Here is a 12,386-nt window from a genome sequence, read left to right as displayed (position 1 = left end):
CCAATTACCATCATCAAAATATTGCAAGCGGAACGCTCTTATACTGAAGAGGTGAATGTTGACAAAGAATACCACAGTTCTGACGACGGGAGCTAAAGGTTGGGTCATTGAGACACCCACTGGACATCCGAGGGGTCTGTGTAGAGGAGAAGAGAGGACTGGCCGTACTGAGTGAGTTAATGAATTATGCATTACCAGGGCTGGAAGAATTTAAAAAGCATGTTAGTGTCAGATCAGAACCTTAATTTGTATAGGAATCTCCAAAATAGTGTTGTGTACAATTAGACCATAGGGTATTTTGATGTGAGCGTATTTGCAAATGATGTTGTCCTGTAACTGAGTGCTCTCAAAAGCGGTGTGTTTGTGTGTGTGTTTAAATGTGTGTTTCTATCTGTGTGTGCACGTGTGATCAAAACCAACAACACAACAGTCTGGTGTGATGTTCCATTAATATGTTATATCTAATGAATTCAAGACCTGCTTCTGTTTTCATTGTCCACATGTACCCAAACTCATTGTTTGCAATTTGACTTGCCCGTTCACATTTGCCCTCATCCCTGCTATTTTTGAAAAAAAATGTTGAAAAGAAGTAGACGACGAACTTTTCATGGTGCAACCAATCAGATAGAGCCTTCAAAAACAGAAGAGCTACATTTGACGATCATACAACCTGTTATCTGTGCAATACACATGTTAAGCTGGTCGCTTTGACTGGATAGTTAAGGCAGTTAGGCATACCTACCCCAGCTAGTATCTGCAAAATGTGCCCTTTTTTTTCTTTTGTTTATCCTGCATGTGTGAGCTCTGCAAAACTATCACATTAAACGAAAATGTTGTGCATCAGACCACACAAAAAATCTTGTATCTCAGACCTCGTATGCCTGGGTTATGCAACAATGTGACTTTTTACGAAAATAAAAATCGTGTATGCCTAAGCTCTGTGCCAAAGTCCTGCACGATTTTTGTCTCCCTCCCCAGAACTACATGCGGGTGGTGGAGGTGTGGATGGACGAGGAGCACAAGGAGTACTACTACACCCGGGAACCGCTGGGCCGCGGGGCCCCCATCGGGGACATCAGCAAGCAGCTGCAGTTCAAGGAGGAGCACAACTGCAAGAGCTTCAAGTGGTTCATGGAGAACGTGGCCTACGAGGTCTACGACAAGTTCCCCAAGCTGCCGCCCAACAAGGCCTGGGGGGAGGTGAGTCACCGGAGTGGGTGGGGGGGGAGGGGGGGGAGTGGGTGGGTGGCAATGGGGGGTGGGGTGGTGCTGGGGGCTTGTTCAGTCTCAGGAGTGGAGGTAGTGGGTGGGAAGGGGGGTGGGGGGTGAGGGTTGTTCAGTCACAGGAGTGGAGGTGTTGGGTGGGGGGGAGGGGGTGAGGGTTGTTCAGTCACAGAAGTGGAGGTGTTGGGGGGCTGGGGGGGGGGGGGGTGAGGGTTGTTCAGTCACAGGAGTGGAGGTGTTGGGTGGGGGGTGGGGTGGGATGAGGGTTGTTCAGTCACAGGAGTGGAGGTGTTGGGTGGGGGGTGGGGTGGGGTGAGGGTTGTTCAGTCACAGAAGTGGAGGTGTTGGGTGGGGGGTGGGGGGTGGGGTGAGGGTTGTGCAGTCACAGGAGTGGGTGGTGTTGGGTGGGGGGTGGGGGGTGGGATGAGGGTTGTTCAGTCACAGGAGTGGGTGGTGTTGGGTGGGGGGCGGGGGGTGGGATGAGGGTTGTTCAGTCACAGGAGTGGGGGGTGGGGGGGGGTGAGGGTTGTTCAGTCACAGGAGTGGGGGTGGGGGGTGGGGTGGTGCTGGGGGCTTGTTCAGTCACAGGAGTGGAGGTGTTGGGTGGGGGGTGGGAGGGGGATGAGGGTTGTTCAGTCACAGGAGTGGAGGTGTTGGGTGGGGGGTTGGGGGTGGGATGAGGGTTGTTCAGTCACAGGAGTGGAGGTGTTGGGTGGGAGGGGGGTGAGGGTTGTTCAGTCACAGGAGTGGAGGTGTTGGGGGGGGGGGGTGAGATTGTTCAGTCACAGGAGTGGAGGTAGTGGGTGGGAGGGGGCGTGGGGTGAGGGTTGTTCAGTCACAGGAGTGGGTGGGGATGGGTGCACACAGTTGTTGTTTCCGTCAACATTATCGAACTGTCCAAGACCCCCACATTCACATCACCACCATAATCATTCATTTGTTGGGAGATATTCTGGCAAAAAACCTTCATTGAGGAAGAATTCTAAAATCTCAAATTGTGAATGTGCCATCTTGACTTGTGTCCAAAATTCACTCCAAAAATTTTTGTAAAACTTGAGAGAAAACTCTGGCCAAATCAACCAGTTGAAAGCCAAATGGCTGAAGCCTCATTTGAAACCAGATGCATGGCTAATTGGAGGTCAAGGCTGTAGGAAATTATATAATAGGGGGTGCGAAATTCGAACACCCTAAGCTAGTCACCAGCTGCAGTGGCTTGGCTGCTGGAGATCCGTGCTGTATGGTGACTACCATCGCTGTTGGCATGTTAAAGATGAAAAACTTTTTTCCTGATGACATTTCTGTAAGTTGTGTATTGCTTGTAAGTGTATGTTCTCTGTGTTTTGTGTGTGTGCGAATGTGTGTGTGGAAAAGTGTGTATGTTTGTGTGTGCGTGTACGTGTGCATGTGTGTTTATATAGCATATTTTGTGCTTTTTAGATGTGGTTATTCATAAGTGTTATTTGTATTATTTCTGAATGTTTTTGTTTTCTTTCTTAGATATTATCATGTGCTATTGTTTGCCATTGTGTATTGTTAGATGTGTATTGTGTCAAGGGAGGTGCTTCAAGCCCCCTACATGTATTCTTTGCGTCATGTTAGAACAGGTACATTATTATTATTATTAGTAGTAGTAGTAGTAGTAGTATTGTTATCATTAGTATTATTCTCGTTGTTGTTGTTGTTGTTAATGGTATTTGATTCCATACAGATGATTACTGCAGTGTTGATAGATGTGAACAATACACAGAAGGCATGTAATGTTTTTTCGTTCTCTGTGTGTGTGTGTGCAAATATAAACTTGAAATGTTGTGTTGAGCGAACAGCGTTGTTTGTTCCAGTGACATAACACAGGTGGTAACAACAATTCCTTAAAAAGGTTTCTGGGAGAAAAAAAAAGGAAAAAAGAAGAATGGCATTTAGTGTAATTGATATACATGATTTTATAGGGAGTGTGGGGTGCAGAAATGTTTGTTTTCTTTCATTTGATTTTTAAAAAAAGAAAAAAAAGGTGACATTATTTTTGTCTAATTATTTGAAGGATGAAACCTGGTGCGTGACTGTACCAAAAAAAAAAAAAAAAAAAAGTTTGCAGAATGTGTGAAGTAGAGTAGACGTGATCATGTCGCCAGCGTACCGTTAGGAATGGTTCCACTGCTGTCTTCCGCATGGCTGTCCCCTGTCTTTTTTTGTTGTTGTTGCCCTCTCTCTCTTTCTCTTCCCTCTGGCTTCTCTCCGTCTTTTCTTTCAGTCGCTGCTCTGTCTCTTTCCTCCGGGCTGGGGCTGCTACTGTCTTTCTTGTACAATCTACGCTCCCTCTCTCCTGCCCGTGTAAGAAGACCCCTTCCGTCCGACTGCCCCCGGGTGTTGTGTTGGTGATTTGAGTTGTTGTAGTGTAAGGGGTACTGCTGCCTGATGGCTTTTCATTTTCTTTTGGTCGGCTGGTTTGTGTGTGTAATCTTTTCATGCATGTTGATGACTTTGGATGTATGCATTTTGTTTGTCGTTGATATTTGAATGAGTTTTCTGTGAATAGTTTTGTCGATTAGAATGACAGTAAGAGGCTGTTGTAACAGTTCTTCAAATGAGAATTATTTGTATTTGTTTCTATGATGATATTCACGGATCAAGGAGAACAAAATTGAAAACATTACTTGAAAAAAAAAATTGGTAAAGTTATATCTGTTTTTCTTTTTTAATCTTTAAAAAAATTTTTTTTTTTTATCTCACTTATAAAACCATTAAATATCCGCACTAGTGACTTACGCAAAATTTTTGCTCACGGAAAACATTGTTGATGTTTGTTATTGGTATGTGCAGTTGTACGTCTGTTGATATATTAGTATCAATATTGATATATTATGAATTTGTTTTGATGTAGTGAATAGTTTGTCAAGAAGTGATGAATAAGATAAGTTGTTGTCATGTATTAAAAGTAATGATTGGCTATAATGTATGCGATCAGTTCAGATCTCATGAAGATCCATTAACATGCCTCAGAGAAATGACTGAGTGAATGTCACTAAGATTGCTGTGTAATGTCACAGTGTGTGTGACCATAGTTCAGTAAAGAGAGAATTAGAATTTCTGAATGTAAATGTTGATAGAATTTCTAAATGTAAATGGTGATATTATCACTCATGAAATTTAGATATACTTTTTATTCCCTTCAGTGATCTCAGCTATTCAGATAACTTGAAAGAAGGCTGTTATAGACTGGTCAGTTAACTTGAAAGAAGGCCGTTATAGACTGGTCAGTTGACTTGAAAGAAGGCTGTTATAGACTGGTCAGTTAACTTGAAAGAAGGCTGTTACAGACTGGTCAGTTAACTTGAAAGAAGGCCGTTATAGACTGGTCAGTTGAAGTGAAAGAAGGCTGTTATAGACTGGTCAGTTAACTTGAAAGAAGGCTGTTATAGACTGGTCAGTTAACTTGAAAGAAGGCTGTTATAGACTGGTCAGTTAACTTGAAAGAAGGCTGTTACAGACATCAAACAATTGAATGGAATAGTGTAGCACTGTGAGCATTCTCTCTCTGACATGATGCATCACACTGAAGGCTGATATCAGTAATGACTAAGGGACCCCTGTACATAAGTCAGAACTGCACACATTCTATATTCCATGAAAGTTAAAAAAAAACAAACGAACAAGCATAACCCCCAAAAGAAATGACCAAAATACAAGAGAGCAAAAAAAAAAAAAAAAAAAAGAGGGGGGAGAAAAAACCCATTTAAAATCTTGTCCACATCTCATGTGACTATTTTTCCATGCATATGCAGTGAACCCTGTTTGAAGTCAGAACTGCACAGTCTATATTCAATGGAAGTTAAAAAACAAAACAAAAACAAAACAAAACTTAACCCCGAAAAGAAATGACCAAAATACAGGAGGTTAAAAAAAAAAGAAAGAAAAAAGAAAACATGTCTCATGTGACTATTTTTCCACGTACAATGCCGTGAACCCTGTTTTATAGTATATACAGGGCATGATGTCAGCTCTGTGTGTGTGTGTGTGTGACGTTGCCATGGTGACCAGGTGAGAGAGAGAGGGGGCAGTCAGCGGTGCTGGGACACGCTGGGACAAGGTGTGGGGGGCGGGGCCATCGGTGTCTACCACTGTCACGGGGTTGGGGGAAACCAGGTAGGCGTCTCTCTGTCTCTGGCTGTGAGAGAGTCAGCGGCATGCACCCAGGAGAAACCCCCGCCACCCACCGCTGGTCACACAGCCGCTCTGTGTGTGTGTGTGTCTGTGATGACAACAGCCATCCTCGGACACTGACGGGCGCAATAGCCGCGTGGTTAAAGCATTGGACTTTCAATCTGAGGGTTTGAATCTCGGTAACGGTGCATAGTGGGCAAAGGGTGGAGATTTTTCCGATCTCCCAGGTCAACATATGTGCAGACCTGCTAGTGCCTGAACCCCCTTTGTGTGTACATGCAAGCAGATGATCAAATATGCACGTTAATCCATGTCAGCGTTCGGTGGGTTATGGAAACAAGAACTTACCCAGCATGCACACCCCCGAAAATGGAGTATGGCTGCCTACATGGCAGGGTAGGAATGGTCATACACGTAAAGGCCCACTTGTGTACATACGAGTGAATGTGGGAGTTGCAGTCCACGAAGAAGAAGATCCCCGTATACCCCAGGGAGGGCAGAATTTGATGACTCCTTTTTTTTGCCTTCTTTTTATCAGTTTCAGTTTCAGTTTCAGTTTGCAGGAGGCATCAAAGCGTTCATATAGGCGACACCACATCCACCTGAAAAAAAAAACAAACAGCAACAACAAAAAACAAACAAAAAACCCCAGAGCAGATGTCTGACCTGTGCCCAAACATGCCTGACCTGTGCCCAAACAGATGCCTGACCTGTGCCCAAACAGATGCCTGACCTGTGCCCAAACCCAATTTCGCTGGCCAGGCTGTCAGAGCCTCTCCTTGTTTTTCACAAAACTGACTGAGTCACGCTGCAGAAGAGAGCGGGCGAAACACAACTGCGGTCCTTTGATAACCAAGAAGAAATGATTTGAAGCTCTAGCTTAGAGAATCGTTTGATGTATGGCGATAAAATCATCCATTTAAAAAAAAAAAAAAAAAATGGAGAACGCAACCAGACTTGTGGGTTTCTCCTGGGTGACCCGTCTCTGGCTCCTCTGTGTATGTGTGTGGTTTTTTTCTGTACTGTGCATGTGTTCCTGCGTCCCTGTGACCTCCCCCTCCCCTCACAGCTGTTGGGACCTAGTTCCATGGAACGTGCTCCCCCTGGTGCTTCTTTATTATTATTATTTTGTATTTCTTTTTTTTATCACAACAGGTTTCTCTGCATGAAATTCGGGCTGCTCTCCACAGGTAGAGCACGTCGCTACACTACAGCGCCACCCATTTTTTTGTATTTTTCCTGCGTGCAGTTTTATTTGTTTTTCCTATTGATGTGGATTTTTCTACAGAATTTTGCCAGGAACAACCCTTTTGTTGCCGTGGGTTTTTTTACGTGCGCTAAGTGCGTGCTGCACACGGGACCTCGGTTTATCGTCTCATCTGAATGACTAGTGTCCAGACCACCACTCAAGGTCTAGTGGAGGAGGAGAAAATAACGGTGGCTGAGCCATGATTCGAACCAGCGTGTTCAGATTCTCTCGCTTCCTAGGCGGACGTGTTACCTCTAGGCCATCACTCCACTATTATTATCATTATTACTATTATTATTCTTACTATTATTATCTTATCCTCATTTTCTTTTTTTTTATTCCCTGGTGTTTCGTTTATCCTTATCATTATTATTTTATCCTTATTCATCTCCCTGGTGTTTCTTGGTGGCTTTCTCTTCCTACCCTGCTGTTCTCGGGATGGGGGGGAGCCTTCTTCCGCAACAAACATCAGGTGGCCTGGCGTTGGGGGCGTGGTGGCGATGAGGTGGCTGGCAGTGAGGGGGCGATGATGAGGTCCAGTGAGGTGAGGTGTGGTTGTGTACACAGGTGAGGCAGCCCAGCACCCAGCATTGCTGGGACTCCTTGAACCAAGGGGTGGGAGGGGAGGTGGGCCTGCGCATGTGTCACATGATGGGCAACTCGCAGGTACCGTCCCTCCATCTGTCCGTCTGTCCGTCCGTCCGTCTGTCCATCCGTCCTTCTGCTTGAGTCTGGGTCTTGTGTGGTTTGGTGGGGGTCGGGGGGAGTGGGAGGGTGGGGCAGAGAGCAGGCATGTCAGTGTGTGTGTGTGTGTGTGGTTTGGTGGGGAGGTGGGTGGAGGGAGAGGGAGAGAGAGAGAGAGATCAGTTCACATTTTCAAGTCTTAACAGTACCATGCAGGCATGTCAGAGTGTGTGTGTGTGTGTGTGTGTGTGTGTGTGTGTGTGTCTGTGTGTGTGTGTGCATGTGTGTGTTTCTACATTGTATGTGTGTTGTTCACCATCCTCTCTAACCTTTATGAAGATCCACAGTATTCAGATTTTTTTTTTTTTTCAAAACCTTTTTTTTTTCTTCTTCTTTTCTTAATGATTATTGCTGTTGGTGTCATTAACGATAAGAAATAACAACATAATCATAGACATCCCACACACTGACTAAAACACACACACACTCATGCATGCACAACACACACACACACACACACACACACACACACACACACACACACACACACACACACACACACACACACACACACACACACACACACTTGTGAGGGGCCAGCTAGTGAGAGCAGGTGTGTGCTGTGCATATTGCCCTGTGTGCGGGGGGATGGGGGGTGGCGTGGGGGGGGAGACAGTGAGTGACCGTGCGGTCCCTGTGTGTGGCAGCTGTACCGCATCAACACCAAGGGCCAGCTGGGCCTGGGGGAGCGCTGTCTGGAGGCCCCCGGTGGGGACACCCTGCACATCCGCTACTGCGAGGTGCAGCCCACCGGGCCCTGGGACTTCGACAAGGTCGGTGCTCTGCTGTCACCTTGACCTTGACCTTGACCTGCTTTTCTTGTTGGGTGGCTGGGTGCCCTTGACGGTTTGTTAGGGGGGAGGAGGGGTTGTGGGGGGGGGGGGGGGGTACGGGCAGGAGCTGGGGCTGGGGCTGGGTGGGGTGGCAGGCATGATAAGGTGTGGGAGGGCTTTGTGTGTGGTTGTTTGTATGTATTTGTGTGTGTGTGTGTGTGTGTGTGTGCTTGATGAGATCAAGGTCTGGGGAGAGGTAAGGGGGTCCTTGATTTTAGATATTTTAGTGTGTGTGTGTGTGTGTGTGTGAGTTTGGTGTGTGTGTGTGTGTGAGTTTGGTGTGTGTGTGTGTATGTGGTATGTGTGTGAGTGTGTGTGTGTGTATGCATTTGTGTGTGTGTGTGAATATGGTGTGTGTGTGTGAGTGTATGTGTGAGAGAGTGTTTGTATGTGAACGTGTGTTTATTCGAGTTTGGTGTGTGTGGTGTGTGTGTGAGTGTGTGTGTGTGTGTATGTCTGTGTGTGTGTGTGTGTGTGTGTGTGTGTGTGTGTGTGTGTGTGAATGTGGTGTGTGTGTGTGAGTGTGTGTGCGAGAGAGTGTTTGCATGTGAATGTGGTGTGTGTGTGTGCATGTGTGTATGCACATGTGTGTTTGTGTGCGCACATGCATGAACACGTGCGCATGTGTGTGTGTGTGTGTGTGTGTGTTACACAGGCATTGGGCCAGATCCGACACAAGGTCCACAACAAGTGCGTGGAGTCCGGCGATGACAGCAAGCTCCATCTGGTGGCTTGTGACCCCAGCTCCGCGAAGCAGCAATGGGAGGTGAACGAGATCCAGCCGTGGAAGAGATGATAGGCGTCCACTCCACTGTCACCCCCCGGCCTGATGTTTTCTCGTCTTCGATCACAGGGTGTTGGGGAGGTGGGAGGAGGAAGAGAGACGGGGTGGGTGGGGGGGCGGGGGTGGAAGGGAGATTGTGTTTAGTTTTTATTTTAATGGAAAAAGACGTTAATTGTTTCCTTGTCTTCAATCACAGGGTGTTGGGGAGGAGGTGGAGGAAGAGAGGGGGGTAGGGGTGGAAGGGAGGCGGTTTTGATTTTGTTTTAATGGCAAAAAGACATTTAATAGTTGAAGATCTGGGAAGGGAGGTTCGTTTTGTTGTTGTTGTTGTTGTTGTTTTAATTAGAAAAAAGACATTTGATGGTTGAAGATCTTGATCACTGTTCATTTTTTGCTTGTTAAAAAATAAAAATTTGTTAGAAAAAAAAAAGAAGTTTAAGCTAGTTTTCAGGTGGTGTTACAGTTACCCAACATTCCAGTGTTGTTGTTTTTTTTTAAAGTTACTCCCCATGACCTGAGAGGACAGGGAAGCGACTCTCACAAACATGACATCCCAGTCAAGTGACATCCTAGTACAGTGATATCTGTATAAAGCAACATCCCAGTGAAGTGATATTCATGTAAAGCAACATCCCAGTGAAGTGATATCTGTGTAAAGCAACATCCCAGTAAAGTGATATTCGTGTAAAGCAACATCCCAGTGAAGTGATATCTGTATAAAGCAACATCCCAGTGAAGTGATATTCATGTAAAGCAACATCCCAGTGAAGTGATATCTGTGTAAAGCAACATCCCAGTAAAGTGATATTCGTGTAAAGCAACATCCCAGTAAAGTAATCTCTGTGTAAAGCAACATCCCAGTGAAGTGATATCTGTGTAAAGCAACATCTTAGTGAAGTGATATCTGTGTAAAGCAACATTCCAGTAAATTGATATCTCTGTAAAGCAACATCCTAGTAAAGTGATATCTGTGTAAAGCAACATCCTAGTTTAGTGATATCTGTGTAAAGCAACATCCCAGTAAATTGATAGCTGTGAAAAGCAACATCCCAGTAAATTGATAGCTGTGTAAAGCAACATCCCAGTAAAGTGATATTCGTGTAAAGCAATATTCCAGTAAAGTGATATTCGTGTAAAGCTACATCCTAGTAAAGTGATATTCGTGTAAAGCAACATCCCAGTAAAGTCATCTCTGTGTAAAGTGATACCCAATAAATTGATATCTGTGTAAAGCAATACCCAATAAAGCGATGTCCCTGGAGAATGTAAACCGACGGTTGGAAAGAAAAAAGAAAAAAAGTATTCCGTGGTCCTGTGATGTCAGTGAAATGGGATGTTGCTGAATAGAATGTTTCTTCTTTGGGAACTGGCTCACCAGACTCACAGCCGGCGGTGACTTAAAAGCAAGTTGTTGAAGTGCATGATAATGTGATTGATCAGAGAGAAAGGGCTGACATATCTCTCTGACAATTGGTTTGGGGTGAACATGTTATAGTTTTGTTTATTGAGCTTGGTCTATGTGATTTGTCTTGTCGTTGTTTATATTGTACACTTTTTTGAAAATCAGGACTTGTGTGTAACGCTTGTTAGTTTCCTCCGAGTGTTTAAAAGTATGCAAAACATGTGTAAGCTTTGAGAAAAAAAAGACAACAGCATTCTTTTGGGAGCGGGTCAAATGGTGGTGGTATGTACTTGCACTGACTTCAACAGTTGAAACATGGATTGTGTGCATATGTTTATGACTCAGTGTGCGTGTGTGTGTGTGTATGTGTGTGCGTGTGTGTCAGTGTTTGTGTGCTTGTTTGCACAGGGAAATGTAGGAACTACAATAATTATGTGCTAGTGTTCTGTGTCAGTGCATTATGATAATGAAAAGACATTTAGATGTTTGTGTGTGTACTTTTGTTAGATATGTATGCAGGTGTATGTGTTGTGTGTATGCGTCCATGCGTTTTATGTAAACATGTCTGTACTTAATGCAAGTGTATTTGCATGTTTGTCTCTAGACATGACACGGAATGAGAACAGACTTGACATTGATAAATTAATAATTTCCAGACAGAAAAAAAATTTACCGTTCAAAAAAGGATTTCCAGGGACCCACCCCCCACCCCCGCCACACCCTCCCCCTTCCCCCCCTCTGCCTCTGAAACGATTTCTGGTCAAGTTCCCCCTCCCTCTAACCCCCTGAAGTTTTTTTTCTGTTCAGGAAAGTGTTTCTTTCCAGAAAAGGCTTTGTTGAAAAATGTTTTCCCCTTAACGTGGGTTCTGGTCAGGAGAGTGATCCCCCCCCCCCCTCTCCCTTCCCGTGTCTCCCCCCACCCCCATGTATTACCCCCACCCCCACTACCATAAAAGTTTCTAATCAGGAAAGGATTGCTTTCCAGAAAATGTTTCTAATCAGAATTTTTTTTTTTTTCCGTTTGTTTTGTTTTGCTGTTATAGGTTTCCAGTCAGGATTTTTTTTCCAACAAGGTTTTCCTGTCAAGAATTTGTCCAGCAAAGGTTTCCCGTGAGGGTTTTTTTTCCAGCAAAGGTTTCCTGTCAGGAATTTGTCCAGCAAGAGTTTCCTGTCAGGAAATTGTCCAGGTTTTTTCCAGCAAGGATTTCTATGCAGGAATTTATCCAGACAGTGTATCCAGTCATGATTTTTCAGTCTTGTATTGTTCCAGAAAGTGTGTGTGTGTGTGTGTGTGTGTGTGTTTCTTTCAGAAAGTGTTTTCAGTCAGGCAAAAGGTTGTTTTGAAAGTGGACAGCTAGTCAATTTGATGTGATAAATACTGATACAAATGGTCAGTTTTGACGTGATCGATACTGATACAGATGGTCAGTTTTGACGTGATCGATACTGATACAGATGGTCAGTTTTGACGTGATCGATACTGATACAGCTAGTCTGTCAATTTGATGTGATAAATACTGATACAAATGGTCAGTTTTGACGTGATCGATACTGATACAGCTAGTCTGTCAGTTTGATGTGGTAGATACTGATTCAGTCTGCATGAAGCCAGGTTATTTCCCAAGGAAGAAAAAAAAAAAAAAGAGCCTGTACAAAATTGCAGTTAGAATCCATGACCGATTTATCACAGCTGTTTGCAGTGTATGTCAGTATCTGTGTTTGCCGTTGCACTTGATTCGGTGCCATACACTCACTGCTCTGCACCAGTAACAATCTTTCCTTGCACGGTTTTCACACTTCTTTATTTTTCTATTTCTTAACTTTTTTAAGGGGTGAGGGGAGGGGCAGGGGTGTGTGGGAGAGGGCAAAATTTGTGGACATTTTGTTTCAATAATGATGAATAGGGTGGCGGCCATTCAGGTTTGGGACTACTTGACAAGGCTGTACTCTCCGTGTTATATCCTGGTGTCAACCAGGCACAGAGACACAGAT

The 12,386-nt window shown here is 44.6% G+C and overlaps 1 protein-coding gene across 3 annotated transcripts in view; it reads left to right on the top strand.

The window, feature by feature from the left end:
* The window catches only part of LOC143295820 (N-acetylgalactosaminyltransferase 7-like), a 36,709-nt gene extending 24,669 nt beyond the window's left edge, over nucleotides 1-12,040 (top strand). The window contains exons 9-12 of one of the 3 annotated variants that reach the window (XM_076607461.1): nucleotides 979-1,200; nucleotides 7,199-7,297; nucleotides 8,023-8,148; nucleotides 8,864-12,040. In XM_076607461.1, the coding sequence (XP_076463576.1) occupies nucleotides 979-1,200; nucleotides 7,199-7,297; nucleotides 8,023-8,148; nucleotides 8,864-9,004 (588 nt within the window). In that variant the 3' untranslated portion in view covers nucleotides 9,005-12,040. Of the gene's footprint in view, nucleotides 1-978; nucleotides 1,201-5,259; nucleotides 5,365-7,198; nucleotides 7,298-8,022; nucleotides 8,149-8,863 lie in introns of all 3 variants that reach the window. The other 2 variants (XM_076607460.1, XM_076607462.1) reach the window with 2 other exon arrangements.
* Nucleotides 12,041-12,386: the final 346 nt, after the last annotated feature.

Source organism: Babylonia areolata, chromosome 21 (assembly GCF_041734735.1).
Source record: "Babylonia areolata isolate BAREFJ2019XMU chromosome 21, ASM4173473v1, whole genome shotgun sequence".
Classification (NCBI taxonomy): domain Eukaryota; kingdom Metazoa; phylum Mollusca; class Gastropoda; order Neogastropoda; family Buccinidae; genus Babylonia; species Babylonia areolata.
Note: the sequence above shows the minus strand (reverse complement) of the source record. Positions and strands in the feature narration are given on the sequence as shown.